This window comes from Scyliorhinus torazame, chromosome 12, assembly GCF_047496885.1.
Source record: "Scyliorhinus torazame isolate Kashiwa2021f chromosome 12, sScyTor2.1, whole genome shotgun sequence".
Classification (NCBI taxonomy): domain Eukaryota; kingdom Metazoa; phylum Chordata; class Chondrichthyes; order Carcharhiniformes; family Scyliorhinidae; genus Scyliorhinus; species Scyliorhinus torazame.
The window spans coordinates 200,610,087-200,628,427 of NC_092718.1; the positions used below are offsets into that span (position 1 = coordinate 200,610,087).

Sequence of the window (18,341 nt, forward strand, 5' to 3'; positions counted from 1 at the left end):
TCTTTTGAAGGAGCCAACTATAGGCCCTGCCTGTCCTCTTAGGTTGATGTGAAAGATTCAATGGCATGGCTTTGAAGAAGAGTAGGGGAGTTCTCCCTCGAGTCCTAGTCAATATTCATCTCATAACTGGAATTAACTAGAAACAGATTACCTGGTTCTTGTCACTCACATTAATATCTCTGCGCCAGCAATCTGCGCAAACTAGCTGCCACATTTCCTGTGGCAGGAGAAACATTTCAAAGAGTACTTAGTTGGCTGTGATGTGTTTTGGGACCTACGTGTTATATACGGAAACAGAGAAGAGGAAACTATAGGCTGGTTACCTGAACATCTGTCATTGGAAAAATGCTGGAATTAAAGAGGTAGTAGCAGTGCTTTTAGCAGATCATAATTCTATCAGTAGGAGTCAACATGTTTTGTGAAAGGGAAATTATGTTTGACAAATTTATCCGTGTTGAGTACGAATAAAGCAGGGTGAATAAAGGGGAACCAATAGGTATCATGTGTTTGGATTTCCAAAGGGCATTTAATAAGGCGCCACTTAACAAGCTACTACACGAGTTAAGTACATATGGTGTTGGGGCTAAAGAAATTAGCAAGGATAGCGAACTGGCTAAGTAACAGGAAACAGAGTCAGAATAAATGAATCTTTTCCGGGGTGGCAAACTAAATAGTGGAGTGCCACATGGACCAGTGCTGGGGCCTCAACATAATGACTTGAATGAAGGGAGAGACCATACTGTAGCTAAATTTGCTGGCAGTAGAAGATAGCTAGGAAAGCAAGTTGTGAGAAAGAGTCTGCAAAGGGGTATAGATAGGTTAATTGAGTGAGGAAAAATTGGCAGATGGAGTATAATGGGGGTATTTTGTGGGGGTACTGTGAGGTTGTCCACTATGGTAAGAAAAATAGAAAAACAAAACATTGGGTGCGATTCAGCGACTGAGTTGCTCCCGGCGCAGATTCTGACACGTCGATGAACCATTTTGTGATTCACCTGACCTGCTCCCGATGGGGAGTTCAGATCATGGCCAAAAATGTCAAGAATATTATTAACCCTCATTTGCATAATTGCGATCTCATTAACGAGATTGAAGTCGAAAGCAGCGGTCTCCCGGGAATTACCCAACTCCCCAGCGGGAGGTCACGCGGGCGTCGTTTAGTACTTCTTTTTAAAAAACGTGAAGCTGGCGCAATGGCTGCTGGAGGGAATGGAGGAGGTGAGTAGCCATTTCCATCTTCCAGCATGCAGCCCTAGCATTCGGGGGGGCATGGGAGGCGGGGGGTAAGGGGGGACCCCTCAGGGGTTTGGGCTTGGTAATGCGGCTGAAACATTCTAGGTCGGGGGGCAGCCCTGGCTGGGGAAGGAGGCAAGGCTGGTGATGTGTGCGGGCTTTGCGTTTCTGAGGCCTTCAATCCATCTTTAAATATTGTGGAGACCCATAACAGGGGCAACCACAGCTGCAGCCTGTCTGTCCTACCAAACCCTTCCAAGAAAGAGCCCTTTGCAGCTTCCATCGTCAATTCAATTTCACTCCCTTTGACTGTGAGCAGCCTCTAGCTTCGCAGCTGAAGGCTATTTCAAATGAGGAATTAGCTTTGTTAGTTGTGAGGGACCTTCCCAGCTGCATGCTGGGTTTGCTTCTTGCTCCTGCTGGTGATTTGCAAATGCTTAGTTTGCTGCGGCCTTTTTCTGCCTGCCCGCTGTCTCTTCCTCTTGGGCTTACTTCAGAAAGCAGAAAGTATGTACCTTTCGGATTCTTTTACCTGGAGTGCGGGGAGGAGAGGATTTTTTTTTCTTCTTCTTTTTCTTTTAAATTTGGAGTACCCAATTCATTTTTTCCAATTAAGGGGCAATTTAGTGTGGCCAATCCACCCAGCGTGCACATCTTTTTGGGTTGTGGGGGCGAAACCCACGTAAACACGGGGAGAATGTGCAAACTCTGCACGGACAGTGACCCAGAGCCGGGATCGAACCTGGGACCTCGGCGCCGTGAGGCTGCAGGGCTAACCCACTGCGCCACCATGCTGCCCGGGACGAGAGGATTTTGGCGGGCCTACTGCCGGGCGGAGGTTGCAGGAGGGCTGGCTCGAGCAGTCTATGGATGTTTTAAAGGCCTGTTTTGTGTGTTGACTGTGTATTGTGTTCTGGTCTTGTGGATCTTATGTTAATGCCCCCTGTGTTCCTGTGGCCTGGTCCTCTGACAGGGCTATGATACAAGATCAGACGCCGATACTACAGGAGGAGGGGCAGCGGGCCGGTCCGACTGCGCAGCCGGGACGTGGCACTGGGACACTTTCATCGATGACCGGTGACTTTTCATGTTCAGTAGCCATCTACTGCTCCCGTTATGGGAGCCGTGCGGATCGCTAGCGTTCCTTGGTTTCCTTTTGCACTGCGTTTTGTCTATGTTTGTCGGAGACAGGAACGGGATGATGGATACCAGGTAACTGCAGAGTCCAGTTTCAGCCAACCCTGCCTCTGTCGCCTGGGAGCCGCTGCCAGTGCTGGAGAGCAGGAGGTGGCTTTCGCTATCTCCCCCTCCTCCGCTGTGCTCCAGGTTGGTGACACCTTCCAGTGGTTGGCTCATCAAGCGGCTTTCCACTGATACATGTCCACTGTCGGGGCTGCGGGGGACGGTCTGCTGTGACCCCTCTCGCTTCTACGGCCTGGACCCCCGGCAAATTACCAGTGCTGGTGAAGGGGTGTGGTGTTCTCTCTTCTCCTTCCGCTTTTCCAGTGGTCTGCGCTGCTCGCTTTCACGCACGTGCACTCTAACTGGCACGCACGGTCATTGACAACTATACTCTCTGTGCGCGCACTCTCTCACCAATATGCACGCACTGATGTTCGCACATATGCTTTCCTGTACATGCATTGGGTACCTTTCCACCGATGTGGATCTGCTGTTGGGGCCGTGGGGGGTGGGGGCGTGCGCTGACTCGGCAGCTGGTGCTATTGTATTCTTTTTGTTTTTTGTCTGGGTTTTGCCTTTGGTGTGCAGCTGGTGTGTTATATTCATGCCGGTTTTGTGCTTTCTTTCGGTACATGGAGCCAGTGCTGGTGAGGGTGTGGGGGTTTTCTCTCTCCTTCCACTGGACCCATGTGTCTTCTTCGCACCCTCTCGCCGATGCAGGTCTGATGCTCGGGTCTCAGCAGCCGTGGCATTGTTCAGTTGTTTCGGTTTTTATCCTTTTGGTGTATGGCTGGTGTCTTTGTCGTCTTCCTGCCCGTTTTGTGTTTCCCGTTGTTCTGCATTTGGTTTTGTTCATAATATGCCGGAGCTGTCCAGGCCTGAATTGTGCCCCTCTTGGAACGGTTTCCTTTCTCTCCTCCGCCATGCTCCATGTTGGTGTGGCCTTTTCTGGTGATGGGCTGGGCTGGTGACCCTTTCCGTTGATGTAGGTCAGGGGTAAGTGTGTTCTGGATGCCAAGTGATTGGTGTCCTCACTGTATTGTCTCTTGTATTTTGATACTGTCAATAAACTTAAAATATCTGCAGGTTGTGTTTGCGGCTTGCTGCTGCTGGTGGCTGCAAATGCCTGGAGGCTGGTGTCGCTGTTTCCTTTTCTGTAGCCGGAAAGAAGGACAATTTTTTATAAGATACCTGGACCCTGGAACACGGGCTCAGGAGGACGTACGAGTCCAGAAGGCAATCTGGTTTGAAGCAAGATGACGTTGCGGGTACCTGGGGCGCGACATTGATCCGAATGGGCCACCTGATGACCCCGTTGAAGAAACTATTTCACAGATTGCTGATGTTTTGGTTGCTGTTATGGGGAGTGCTGCATGTAACTGGCACATCACCATGGGGTTAAACATGCTGGAAATCAAGGATGTTCAACTGCACCCCGAATGCCAGTGGAATATGTGGATGCCAGGATTTGGTTCTGGTGAGACTGGGCTGTGTGGGAGGGGCCTGCACAGCTGCGTTTCCTGGATGGAGAATGGCACTGATACGTGGAACAAGTCACACATTGATGGACAGATCATTTCTATGACAACGTTCTGGACATGATAACACATTCTCAGTTGAGGAACCGGCGAGGGGTGATACTGTGTGTTTTTCTTTGTAAAAATAAGCAGATATAGCTTTGCTCTGGTACCAATATGGAACGGTGACGTTTCCCTGTTTAATGGTTAGCATATGTGGAATGTTATGTAGTTGATTTTCAAATCTTTGTTACTGTTGACCGTTAAATAAACAAAATATTCTCAAGTGGCTTCTCGTGTGTACACGTGCAAGCAGCAAGACAATTTGTCATTAGAAATAGCCTTCAGCTGTGAAGCTAGAGGCTGCTCACAGTCAAAGGGAGTTAAAAGTGACCTTCAGCATAGAACCAAGAACAGGGCCCTGTCCTGGAAATGTTTGGTAAGACAGACAGGCAGCAGTTGTAGTTGCCCCTGTTATGGGCATCCACAATATTTAAAGTTAGCTTGAAAGCCTCACAGACGAAACGCACCCCCCCCCCCCCCCCCCCCGGCCTCGAACGCATCAACTCCCCGACCAAGCCCGACCCCCGAGGGGCCCCCCCACCTCCAGTGCCCTTGAGCCATACGCTGGAAAATGGAAATGTCTACTCACCTCCTCGCCGCCATTGCGCCACCTTCACATTTTTAAAAAGGAGTATTAAATGACACCCGTCTGATTTCATGCTGGGGAGCTAGTAAATCCCCAGGAGGTTGTTGCATTCAACTTCAATCTAGCTAATGAGATGGAACTTATTGCAATTGAGTGTTAATGATATGCTAGCCATATTTGGGCATGACCCGGAACTCGCTATCAGGAGTGGGCCGGTGGGCTGGTTAGATAGCAAACTGATTCGCGCCAATTTTGGCCTTTCCTGCTATTTAACCGGTGCACTCGGAGCGCTACGCGGTGGTTAAATCAAGCCCGCAACCTCATTGAAACAGAAGATTCTGAGGGGGCTTGACAGGGTAGGTGCTGAGAGGATGCTTCCTTTCGTGGTGAAATCTAGAACTAGGGGGGCAGAATTTAAAAATAAGGGGTCTCATATTAAGATAGAGATAAGTGTGAAATTCCTGTCTCAGAGGGTCATTAATGTTTGGAAATCTCTCTTTCAGCGAGCAGTGGAGGGGGTCACTGAATGTATTCAAGACCGTGTTAGATAGATGTTTTGACTGACAAGGACTAAAGGGTTTATGGGGTATGGGAGGGGAGGACGGACAGGCAGGAAAGTGAAGTTACGGTCACAATCAGTTCAGCCATGACCATATGAATGGCGGAACAGGCTCGAGGGGTTAAATAGCCTGCCCCTTCTGCTATTTCTTGTATTCTTAAATGCACTTCTTTCTTTTATACCTTCTACACCTATAGCTTTCCGGGACTGATGATTCTGAAATCTTTACACAATGGAAAAATCACTTCTTTCAGCTGCATGCTAAATTATCCTCCAACATCTGTTTTTCTGCCAACAGCACGTTTGACTATGATGTATTACAGCGGACTATATTTTTGTAAAATATTTCCAGCTCTTAATCTATTGGGGCTTCAGTGCTTCATGCTGATAGGATGCAAGGTTTTAGCTGATTAAACACCAACATTACACTTTCTGGGGAATATTTAAGACTCGGCTGTTGTCAACCTGTGCCTGAGCTGTCTGGATCTGGGTAAGGCAGAGCAGGCCTCAGAGGGGGAAATATGTGCACGTCTCATATTGATTGCCTTTGTGTGTCGATATCTCCGTCACTTTGGACTGAAACCTTTCGAACAAGGTGACCCCGCTTCTACATGTGCCAGCATCTGGCGGGACCCGCTCCTTCAAAAGGGAAAGAAAACAAATTGAGGATTTGAAAAAGAACAAAATGGGGCAAGTTGAAAGCAGTGCGCCCCATTGTATAATGCAGTTCAGGAAATTAGATAAAACCTCACATTGCCCGTTAAATGTTCAGTCTATGTAGAATATGACAGGTGATACACTTCAAGTCAGAAGTGCTTGCTCGCCATTTTGGGCCTTCATAATAATCTTTATTAATGTCACAAGTAGCCTTACATTAACACTGCAATGAAGTTACTGTGAAAATTCCCTAGTCGCCACAGTCCGGTGCCTGCTCGTGTACACTGAGGGAGAATTCAGAATGTCCAATTCACCTAGCAAGCGCGTCTTTCGGGACATATGGGAGGAAACCGGTGCACCAGGAGGAAACCCACGCAGAAACGGGGAGAACGTGCAGACTCCGCACAGACAGTGACCCAAGCCGGGAATCGAACCTAGCATCCTTGCGAAAGTTACAGAGGGTCTGAAACATGGACTTTACAGAGCCCCACTTTCTCAGTCGGTGCGTCTCAAATTAACCTGTACTTTACCACCTTTTACGCCTTCTCGTGAAATGCACGACACCACAACAAAAGAACGTCGTTGGAGAACAAATCATCAGTTTTAATTCAGATTTCAGTGCTTCTCAGCATTTATACAGTTAAACCCATTTTCTGGAGCACCATGACAGGCTTACGTACTGGTGTCATGGAATCTGGATTGAGAGGATAGAAAAGCAAGCTGAAAATTAGCAATGATTACAGAGCCCAACATAATGGAACATTTAAAGCTTGAACTCCATCCTCAATATGTATTTTATGCAAAAAGTGTAGACACCAGGGACTGAATTACAAAACAGTAACCGAAAATTAAGCATTCAGATAGTGTTCAGAGATGTTTATCACATTCCTTGATTGGGTTATGGTCTTGTAACTCACTCACAGGCATCCATTATTCTAGATGTAATTTCCTGTCAGACTAAAATGGACTACAAATAGATTGATGTTCTTGTGCATTAAAGCACATTTCTGGAAAAGACAACAGGGATAGAATTACAACAAGCAAATGTGATACAATGCATGAGGATCCTTAAGATTTCTAATGTGGTAACCTGGCTGGAGCGTCTGCTACGTGTCCAGACCCAATGAGCTAAATTTTAATTCAGGATATAAATCCACAGTGGTGCAAACCTGATGATTTTTAATAATCCTATTGAATGTGCAGAATAACTAAAGGGAACAGATTGCGTTCATTGACAAATAGGGACCTGGCACAAAGAAAAGAAAATACAACATATTGTATCGGTTAATATTACAATTGAATACTTAGAAGGAAAACTTACATGATTTCTAAAGGGCCAACATATTTAGTTAATAAAGGCAGTGAATCATTAGGCTATGCATGTCAGGAGATGCCACCAAATGTAGGTGTTGTTTCTCAGGATAGCAATCGCTCTCAGTGCTCCTAAAAGGGAGGGAAAGAAAAAATCAACAGTGGCTCCTGCTCACTAATCAGTCACCCCTGCTGAGATGTACAAGAGGGGACAGTGTGTGCCGTCATGATTGGCATTAATGGGGGGCAGCACGGTGGCGCAGTGGTAGCACTGAAGCCTCACGGCGCTGAGGTCCCAGGTTCGATCCCGGCTCTGGGTCACTGTCCGTGTGGAGTTTGCACATTCTCCCCGTGTTTGCGTGAGTTTCGCCCCCACAACCCAAAGATGTGCAGGGTAGATGAATTGGCCACAATAAATTGCCCCTTAATTGGAAAAATGAATTGGGTACTCTAAAACTTAAAAAATAATGATTGGCATTAATACTCTCCATAGTCAAATAGCCTGTTAATGCTCAGTGTCTGGGTTCACACTTGACAAAATGACACTAAAATGCACCAATGATATTGCACTGAATGTGAGTCTGCTTCTCCAAGTAATATGGGGGGACAAAACTGGTAGGAAAACTCAGATTTTTGAGAAAAGGAAGTAAATCGGCTTTATTTATATCCAATTAAATTCTCTCCTTTAAATTGTTCAAGTCACTGAACTCTTGAAGTGTCTGTCTTTAATACGGTTAGTTGGGAACATTCTACAATAACAGAACATCTTTCACAAACTGTGAAGGCTAACGTGAGCCATTTGAACAAAGTAATTTATTGGTAGCTTTCAGTGGCAGCTGTGAAATCCATTGGACTTTCTACCTAAATAAATACCAAAATAACAGCCTGGATTAGCTCCCAGAAAATGTCACAATAAACCGTAGAAAATTATAAATGCCTGCTCAAGATTTAATTTGCAGCTACTTTCTCTGGTCCTATGTTACATGTTATCATGCTCATTACTGGACGGAATACCTGGCACCGCTAACAAACCACAAATCTGGTTGCATTTAACCCTACGTCTTGGTTTAGTGTTTAATACCAAAGAGATTAATAGGGGCCCAAGTTTCCTAACGCTGGGATATATTAATGCTTCAATGGCAAAATGCAGCATATGACAACCAGGCATTTTGCAGTCTTAACTGTCTCATTTGAGGGCAGCACGGTAGCATAGTGGTTAGTACAATTGCTTCACAGCTTCAGGGTCCCAGGTTCGATTCCCGGCTTGGGTCACTGTCTGTGCGGAGCCTGCACGTTCTCCCCGTGTGTGCGTGGGTTTCCTCTGGGTGCCCTGGTTTACTCCCACAGTCCAAAGATGTGCAGGTTAGGTGGATTGGCCATGCTAAAAATTGCCCTTAGTGTCCAAAATTGCCCATAGTGTTGGGTGGGGTTACTGGGTTATGGGGATAGGGTGGGTGTGTGGGCCTGGGTAGGGTGCTCTTTCCAAGGGCCGGTGCAGACTCGATGGGCCGAATGGCCTCCTTCTGCACTGTAAATTCTATGAAATTAAGAACCATTTAGCATAGTCATAGTGCAGGTAGTAGGAAATTACACATTTAGTAGTATGGAATTTTGCTATCAAAACAGAATGTGACGATGTGGGGATATTTGGCTACTCATTGCCTATTCCCAAATGGCAACAATACCAGTCATTTGTGGTAATTAATATGAGAGGCATCTAGAGTGCTGCTGAAGAAGTCTGTCCTTTCTTTCAGGTTGGTCACCTTTTCTCCTGGCTACGTTTAGTTTTAGCCATTCTCCGATCCAGAGCAAAAACACCAGCGTCAACCGAATACTACCGATCATCTTGGAATGGATTCCTCGGCCAAAGCTAGAGAGTAAAAGAGGAAGTGGCATTTGAACACTCCTGTTTACTAGTTACAAAACAAAATTTCCCACCATAAACTAACATCAAAAATTCCAGTTTGCTTAAAACTGTTAATTTTTGTTTTATTTGGAAATGAATTATACTCGATGACTGTGTGTTAACTTTTGCTTGTCAACCACTAACAAAATGTTCAAGGAAAACACACTTCATTGAGAACTATACAACCACAGCAGATACTTAAATTAATTGAAAATTGTACCAAGTGGGGATGCCTTACGTTTTATTGCCAGCAATGTGTTTCCATGGCAACATGCGACAGAGGTAACAAAATAGAGATTATTTTCGTCCAGCTGCACTTGCTTAGGTATCCCCGTATCTTCCTCTTTCCTTCCCAGTCTTCCCCTGGCACCCTTTCCCCAGGTATACACTTCGCCTTCTGTTAGAATAAAAAGGAAATGACTCTGGCACCCTGCAGTAATGCAACTCATTTTTGCTGCTTTATTCAGACAAACTAAGGAGCTAGTTTTGCAAAATCATCACAAGATTCTCAGAGGTGTTGAAGTTTAAATATGTGAATCTTGCAGAGTGATATCTCTCGATAGTTCAGTGGCTAATCCTATCGCCTCGTGTGATACAATGACATGTAGGCCCAAAAGATCTTAAGTTCTATCTGTAGTTAATCTTAGCTTGGACATCGATTGGGTGCAACAAGTGGGTTCAGTGCCCCAGGGCTGGGATGATAACATCAGTGGGAAATCCTGCTTCATATTAGTATCCAATGATTTCTGCTGAAAAATGCACTTGAGTGGACGTCAGATGTGGACAATATCGAGGTCAATCATGATGCCCTTCAAGGTTATGCAGCTTGTTGCCTTTCACTGTCCAGGATCACAAATGAAGGATAATCATTTAGACAAGATACCATGAGACAGGGGGTGCTCATGGAACTGTATCCCAGTGAAAAGAGGTGTTCCCAAGAGAGGAAGGTGAGAAAAGTAGAGGTGGACGTGCAAAAGAGAGAAAGAGAAAAATAAATAAACCTCACTGAGCTGCTTTTCTAAGTTAAAGGGCATGGCATTCGTTTAAAAAAAAACACCGCCATTTAAGCACAATACCAGAGGCCAGGTTGTCCACATCACATATGGATTGCACAACAATTAGACTTTTATAGTCAGCACATTATAAACAAATGAAAATGCAAACAATACCAAGTAGTGTGGAATTAGCAGGCAAGTAGCAAACTGAGTAAAACTGTGGAAGGAAAGAGGGAATGAAATTAAGTGCAGTACCTGAGAGTAGTTGGAAATAGGTCATAATGTCTCACTGACTGATCTGGGACCACCCCCCACCTTTATGTCAAAGAATCAATGAGTTTGGACATAGGAAATAGGGAAAATGTGTCCAAATTTGCAGGCAAGACTGCAAATAGAAACTGGGTGATGTAGAAGAACAGAGATTTGGAGGTATAGGTTCATAAGGTACTGAAAGCACCTCAAGTGGATAGGCCATTAAAAAGCTGACAAGCACTTCCGGTTGCGGCGATGACCAGCTAAGCCGCACATTTCAGCGGCTCCAGCTCGAACGGACCTTCGAGCTCTTTTAAGAGCCCCAACGGGGAATTTTTTCGGGACGAAACCCGGTGTGGGGTGAGACAACAGGGAGTCACCTCCAACGAAAAAGAAAAATATCGGCGGCGGCGGCCAGATCGCGAAGCATCCTCGAGGACAGGGGCAGAAGAAAAAAAGGAGCAAGATGGCGGCGGAGAGAGCCCAGGCGACATGGGGGCCGGACCAAGACGAATTTTTGAGACGGTGTGTGGAGCTGCTTAAGAAGGAGGTGCTGGCCCCGATGCTACAGGCAATTGAGGGGCTTAAGGAGGCACAAAAGACCCAGGAGTTGGAGCTCCGCGTGGTGGAGCAGAAGGTGACGGACAACGAAGACGAGATCCTGGGCCTGGCGGTCAAAACGCAGACGCACGAGGCGCTCCACAAAAAGTGCATTGAAAGGATTGAAGTCCTAGAAAACAGATCACGGAGAAAGAACCTTCGGATCCTGGGTCTCCCCGAGGGAGTGGAAGGAGCGGACGGCGGGGCTTACGTGAGCACGATGCTATGCTCGCTAATGGGAGCTGAGGCCCCCTCGGGCCCCTTGGAAGTGGAAGGGGCTCATCAGGTCCCTGCGAGGAGACCAAAGGCGGGAGAACCACCTAGGGCGACGATCGTGCAATTTCATTGCTTCAATGACAGAGAGGTGGTTCTGAGATGGGCCAAAAAGGTACAAAGTAGTAGATGGGAGAATGCAGTGGTAGGGGTGTACCAGGATTGGAGTGTGGAGGTGGCGAGAAGGAGGGCGAGTTTTAATCGAGCCAAGGAGGTGCTACACAAGAAGGTGAAGTTCGGGATGCTGCAGCCGGCGTGACTGTGGGTCACGCACCAGGAGAGGCATCACTACTTCGAAACGGCGGAAGAAGCATGGACCTTCATTAAAAACGAGAAACTGGATCAGAACTGAGGGACTGATGTTAGAGGGGAAATGATAATGCCGATGTATATAGAGATGTAAATTGGGGAGGGGGGGACACTAAGAAATGTGGGCGCCGGTGGGGGGGAAGAAGAGACATAGGCGGGGGATGGGGAATGGGAGTGGGGCGGCAGAGGGAGCTGCGCCACAAGGGGCGGTACAACTATAGAGAACACGGGGCTTATTGTTCTTGTTCCCGCGCCAGAAAGATGATGGCGGGAAGATAGGCGCAAGGTAGATGGGAGTTCCCCACACGGGGGGGGGGTCAAGGAGAGAGCGGGAGAAGCCGGGGTCAGTTGAAGTCAGCTGACTTTCGGAAGCAATATGGGGGAGCAATCATGCTAGATGGGGATCTAGCGGGGGGGGGGGGGGATAACTGGGTTGCTGCTGCAGAAATCAAAGAGGAACTGGTAAAAGAAAGAGTGGTCGGGGCTGGAATGCGCCGCCGGGGGAACGGGTGGGTGCGCGGAACCGGGACGTGGGACTGGCCTAGAGAGGGTGATGGCTAGTCGACACGGGAAGGGGGCAGGTAGCCCCCCAGTTCGGCTGATCACGTGGAGCGTGAGAGGCCTAAATGGGCCGATTAAAAGGGCCTGAGTGTTCGCGCACTTGAAAGGACTGAGGGCAGACGTGGCTATGCTTCAGGAGACGCACCTAAAGGTGGCGGACCAAGTTAGGTTAAGGAAAGGATGGGTGGGACAGGTGTTCCACTCAGGGCTGGATGCAAAGAACAGAGGGGTGGCCATACTGGTGGGGAAACGGGTGTCATTCGAAGCTAGGAGCATTGTAGCAGACAGCGGAGGCAGATATGTGATGGTGAGTGGCAGACTGGAGGGAATGGAGGTCGTGTTGGTTAACGTATATGCCCCGAATTGGAATGATGCGGGATTTATGAAGCGGATGCTGGGATGTATCCCGGACCTGGAGGTAGGAAACCTGATAATGGGGGGGGGGGGGGGGGGGAGACTTCAACACCGTGTTGGACCCAGGGTTAGATAGATCTAGATCTAGGACCGGAAGAAGGCCGGCAGCGGCCAAGGTGCTTAGGGGGTTTATGGACCAAATGGGGGGAGTGGATCCGTGGCGATTTGTTAGGCCGAAGGCCAAAGAGTTCTCCTTCTTCTCCCATGTTCACAAGGTGTATTCCCGGATAGATTTCTTTGTTTTGGGAAGGTCACTGATCTCGAGGGTGGAAGGAACTGAGTATTCAGCCATGGCTGTTTCAGATCATGCCCCACACTGGGTGGACCTGGAACTAGGAGAGGAGAGGGAGCAGCGTTCACTCTGGCGGCTGGATGTGGGATTACTGGCGGATGAGGGTGTCTGCGGAAGGGTGTGGGGATGTATCGAGAGATACCTGGAGGCCAATGACGACGGGGAGGTCCGAGTGGGAGTAGTATGGGAAGCACTAAAGGCGGTGGTCAGAGGAGAGCTGATCTCCATCAGGGCCCACAAGGGGAAAATAGAGGCCAAGGAAAGGGAAAGACTACTGGGGGAGATTTTGAGGGTAGATAAAGAATACGCGGAGGCCCCGGAGGAAAGACTATACAGGGAGAGGCGACGACTCCAGACGGAGTTCGACCTGTTGACCACAAGGAGGGCGGAGGCACAGTGGAGGAAGGCACAGGGGATGAGATATGAATATGGGGAAAAGGCGAGTCGCCTGTTGGCCCATCAGCTGCGAAAGAGGACAGCGGCGAGGGAGATAGGGGGAATTAGGGATGAAAAGGGAGCTACGGTGCGGAGAGCAGGGAAGATAAACGAGGTGTTTAAGACCTTTTACGAGAGACTTTATAGGTCCCAACCCCCGGGGGGAAAAGAGGAGATGCGGCAGTTTTTGGACCAATTAAGGTTCCCGAGGGTGGAGGAGCAGGAGGTGGAAAGCCTGGGGGCGCCGATTGGGGTGGACGAGGTTACCAAGGGGCTGGGGAACATGCAGGCAGGGAAGGCCCCGGGACCAGATGGGTTCCCGGTGGAATTTTATAGAAAATATGTGGACTTGTTGGCCCCGCTGCTGGTAAGGACCTTTAACGAGGCCAGAGAAGGGGGGACCCTACCCCCGACAATGTCGGAGGCGACGATATCGCTAATCTTGAAGCGGGATAAAGATCCGCTGCAGTGCGGGTCCTATAGGCCTATCTCACTGCTAAATGTGGACGCCAAGCTGCTAGCAAAGATGCTGGCAACGAGGATAGAGGATTGTGTCTCGGGGGTGGTGCACGAAGACCAGACAGGGTTCGTAAAGGGGAGACAACTAAATGTCAACGTCCGACAGCTATTAGGGGTGATAATGATGCCCCCAGTAGAGGGAGAGGCAGAGATAGTGGCGGCAATGGATGCAGAGAAGGCATTTGACAAGGTGGAGTGGGAGTATCTATGGGAGGTGCTGAGGAGGTTTGGGGACAGGTTTGTCAGCTGGGTTAAACTCCTCTATGGGGCCCCAACGGCAAGTGTGGTCACAGGTCGGCAAAGGTCGGAGTATTTTCGACTATATAGGGGAACAAGACAGGGATGCCCGTTGTCCCCATTACTGTTCGCGTTGGCAATTGAACCACTGGCCATAGCGCTGAGACTCCAGAAAATGGAGAGAGGTGATTAGAGGGGGAGAGGAACACCGAGTGTCACTCTACGCGGATGACCTTCTGCTGTATGTGACGGACCCAGTGGGGGGGGATGACAGAGGTCATGCAGATATTGAGGGAGTTTGGAGATTTCTCGGGATATAGGCTTAACATGGGAAAGAGTGAGCTTTTTGTGATACACCCTGGGGACCAGAGTAGAGGGATAGATGGCCTACCGCTAAGGAGAGTGGAAAGAAACTTCCGATACCTGGGGATTCAGATAGCCAGGAGCTGGGGAACCTTACACAGACTTAATCTGACACGACTGGTGGAACAAATGGAAGAGGATTTCAAAAGGTGGGACATGCAGCCGCTGTCACTGGCGGGCAGAGTGCAGGCAATTAAGATGATGGTCCTCCCGAGGTTCCTATTTGTGTTCCAATGTCTCCCTATACTGATCACTAAGGCCTTTTTAAAAAAAATAGATAGGAGCATCACGAGCTTCGTGTGGGCAGGGAAGGTCCCGAGGGTAAGGGGGACTGGCATTGCCGAACTTGGGCGACTACTACTGGGCCGCCAATGTGGCGATGATTCGTAAATGGATGATAGAGGGAGAGGGAGCGGCGTGGAAAAGATTGGAGATGAAGTCCTGTAAAGGGACGAGTTTAAAAGCGCTGGTGACGGCGCCACTACCGCTCTCACCAAAAAGATTTACCACGAACCCAGTGGTGGCGGCAACATTAAGTATCTGGGGGCAATGGAGGCAACAGAGGAGTGTGCTGGGAGCCTCGGTGTGGTCCCCGATCAGGAACAACCATAGGTTTGCCCCAGGGAGGCTGGATGGAGGATTCCAGAGCTGGCACCGGGTAGGAATCAGGAGAGTGGGAGATTTATTTATAGACAGGACGTTTGCGAGCTTGGGCGCGCTTGAGGAAAAGTATAAGCTGCCCCGGGGAAATTTCTTTAGATATATGCAGGTGAGAGCGTTCACGAAACAACTGGTGAGGGAATTTCCGCTGCTCCCGACACAAGGGATCCAGGACAGGGTGCTTTCGGGGGTGTGGGTCGGGGAGGGCAAAGTGTCAGAGATATACCGGAAGATGAGAGAAGAGGGGGAGGAGTTGGTGGGCGAACTGAAGGGAAAATGGGAAGAAGAGCTTAGGGAGGAGATTGAGGAGGGTTTGTGGGCTGATGCCCTAAGTAGGGTAAATTCCTCTTCCTCGTGTGCCAGGCTTAGCCTGATCCAATTTAAGGTGCTGCATAGAGCACACATAACGGGAGCAAGGTTGAGCAGGTTCTTCGGAGTGGAGGACAAGTGTGGGAGGTGCGGGGGAAGCCCGGCGAACCACACACATATGTTTTGGTTGTGTCCGGCACTGGAGGGGTATTGGAGGGGAGTGACAGGAGTGATCTCGAAGGTGGTGAAGGTCCGGGTCAAACCAGGCTGGGGGTTAGCTTTATTTGGAGTTGCGGATGAGCCGGGAGTGCAGGAGGCGAAAGAGGCCGATGTCGTGGCCTTTGCGTCCCTAGTAGCCCGGCGTAGGATTTTACTCATGTGGAAGGAAGCAAAACCCCCCGGACTGGAGGCCTGGATAAACGATATGGCGGGGTTCATAAAACTGGAGCAGATGAAGTTTGCGCTGAGAGGATCGGCTCAAGGGTTCACCAGGCGGTGGCAACCGTTCCTCGACTACCTAGCGGAACGTTAGAGGGAAGATAGATGACCAGCAGCAGCAACCCGGGGGGGAGGTAAATTGTTTGGGTTTTTGGAGGGGGAGAGGGGGTGGGGGGGGAGTATTACTTTGTGTTATTTGGTTAGTTTACCATGTTAGTTACACAATGTCATATTGCAGTTATCATGTTACTTGTATTTTTATTTCTTTGATTTGTAAGGGAAAAAATTGTGTTTGAAAACTTTAATAAAATATATATTTTTTTAAAAAGCTGACAAGCGGGGGAGAATAGAAAAGTCAAGAACTAATGTTGAATCTATAATAACTCTTAGTAAGACCACTAAAATCACAGATGGAGTGCAATCTTGGGCTTCTACACTACTCAAAGGATGCGACAGTAATATTGCACAGATTCACTAGGAAGCTGCTTAGCTTGAAATATTATTGAAATGGTGAGGCTATTTTGGGAAGGGTAGATTAAATTACAGGGTGATTTGATAGAGATGGTTAAAATTATGAAAGCACGGGGCAGAATAGGTAGAAGTTCTCCAAGCAAGGACAGAGAGATAAGATCAAATACAAGAAATTTACAAGAGCGAGCAAGAGGAATTTGATTTTTCATACAAGGGCTGAGAGGCTGTGGAATGCGCTGTCAGTGACAGAAGAAGGTAGTGTTAATCATATCAACATTTAACAGTAGGCTAGTTAGATGGTTGAAAGAAAGGGGAGGAAAGGGATATGGGAAGAAAGAAAACATATGTGTTATTAAGATAACTGTTCCAAGTCAAGGTGGCACGTTGACGCAGTGGTGAGACACTGCTGTCTCACGGTGCTGACGACCCGGGTTCGACCCCGGCCCTGTGTCACTGTCCGTGTGGAGTTTGTACATTCTCCCTGTGTCTGCGTGGGTCTCACCCCCACAACCCGAAAAGATGTGCAGGGTAGGTGGATTGGCCACGCTAAAAAAAAAGATAAGTCAAGGATAAACCTGACACACACTGGTTAGGCAAAATGCCATGTTTTGCTGTTATTTTTTAACGCAAGTTCCCCAAAAATAGTATTGACAGGGAAAGACAACTTGTTCCTAACTTCAATCAACTTCTGTGTCATACTCAGCTTCAAATACATTGTTCCTGGCACGGATTCATTTTGGTCATTACTTCCAAAAACAAATCTAAAAGTCAGGTTTTTCACTCACTTGAGTGCAGCATTGATTGCTGTTGGATACCATCAGCAATTTATATTGACACGGGAATAGAAATTGCATACCTTGCGGAATGGAAATCTACTGATTTCTTTCTTCCACTCCAATTTATTCCCCTTAGCCTTTCTCTTCTGAAGTCAGTGACTTGTGTCTGGCTCCATTTCCACAGACATTTGCAGCAACCTATTACCTCATCCAAACATTGAATCTCAATTCTGGGTCGGGATTCTCCGCTACCCGGCGGGGCGGGGGGTCCCGGCGGGATGGAGTGGCGGGAACCACTCCGGCGCCGGGCCGCCCCAAAGGTGCAGATTTCTCCACGCTTTTAGGTGCCAAGCCCTCACCTTGAGGGGCTAGGCCCGCGCCGGAGTGGTTGGCGCGCCCCCAGCCGGCGGGAAAGGCCTTTGGCGCCACGCCAGCCGGGGCCGAAGGGACTTCGCCGGCTGGCGGAAGCCTGCACATGCGCGGGAGCGTCAGCCTCCGCGATGGCCAACCCGGTGGCGGATCGGTGGGCCACGATTGCGGGCCAGGCCATCGTGGGGGCACCACCCGGGGCCAGATCGCCCTGCGCCCCCCAAAGACCCCGAAGCCCACCAGTGCCGCCTGGTCCTGCCGGTAAGCGTAGTGGTTTGATTCACGCCGGCAGGACAGGCATTACAGCAGTGGGACTTCAGACCATCGCAGGCCGGAGAATCACCAGGGGGGGGGGGGGGGGCCGTTGACCGGCACGGCGCGATTCCCGCCCAGGCCGAATTTTCGGTGCCGGAGAATTCGGCGGCGGGCGGGGGCGACATTCACGCCGCTCCCCGGTGATTCTCCGACCCGGCGGGGGGGGTCGGAGAATCCCGCCCCTGATCCTGGACGACATGGGCTAGATTTTTCACCTGATTTATAATCATTTCACCAGCTCCCAGAAGGTTTTTCCACTCACTGAGGAGCAGCACTGATTGCTGTTGGATACCTTTAGCAATTTATATTGCTCGACCTGAGCTTGAGACAGAGGTTTCTTAAGCTGCCATTCCACACTCCACTCCACGAGAGCTCGTACTAGTGGTATCTCAGGAAAAGCTATTAGATCCACCCATGTATGATTGTCTGTATTGCAATGTCATGAAAATGATAAAAATATATCCTCCAACATATTAATCTTCATTTGTGCCATAACAATGCACTTCTTACCCGGAATTCATTTAATAAAAATAAATTCAGAGTACCCAATTAATTATTTTTCAATTATAGGGCAATTTAGCGTAGCCAATCCACCTACCCTGCACATCTTTGCGTTGTGGGGTGAGACCCATGCAGACAATACCTGGAATCCAAAATTTTATGAATGGTGAGCGGACCATTAATTTATAAAACAAAAAGCCCCTACACATTTCAGAACAACTAATTGAGGTGCAGTTTT

At 48.7% G+C, this 18,341-nt stretch overlaps 1 protein-coding gene across 7 annotated transcripts in view; it reads right to left on the reverse strand.

Moving 5' to 3' along the window:
• Positions 1-6,376: 6,376 nt before the first annotated feature.
• nek8 (NIMA-related kinase 8) overlaps positions 6,377-18,341 on the reverse strand; it is a 110,134-nt gene continuing 98,169 nt past the window's right edge. For all 7 annotated transcript variants that reach the window (XM_072469659.1, XM_072469653.1, XM_072469652.1 and 4 more), the window contains 2 exons: positions 9,253-9,411; positions 6,377-8,978 (listed from right to left, as the gene is read on the reverse strand). In XM_072469659.1, coding sequence (XP_072325760.1) covers positions 8,950-8,978; positions 9,253-9,411 — 188 coding nt within the window. In that variant the 3' untranslated portion in view covers positions 6,377-8,949. The remainder of the gene's footprint in view (positions 8,979-9,252; positions 9,412-18,341) is intronic.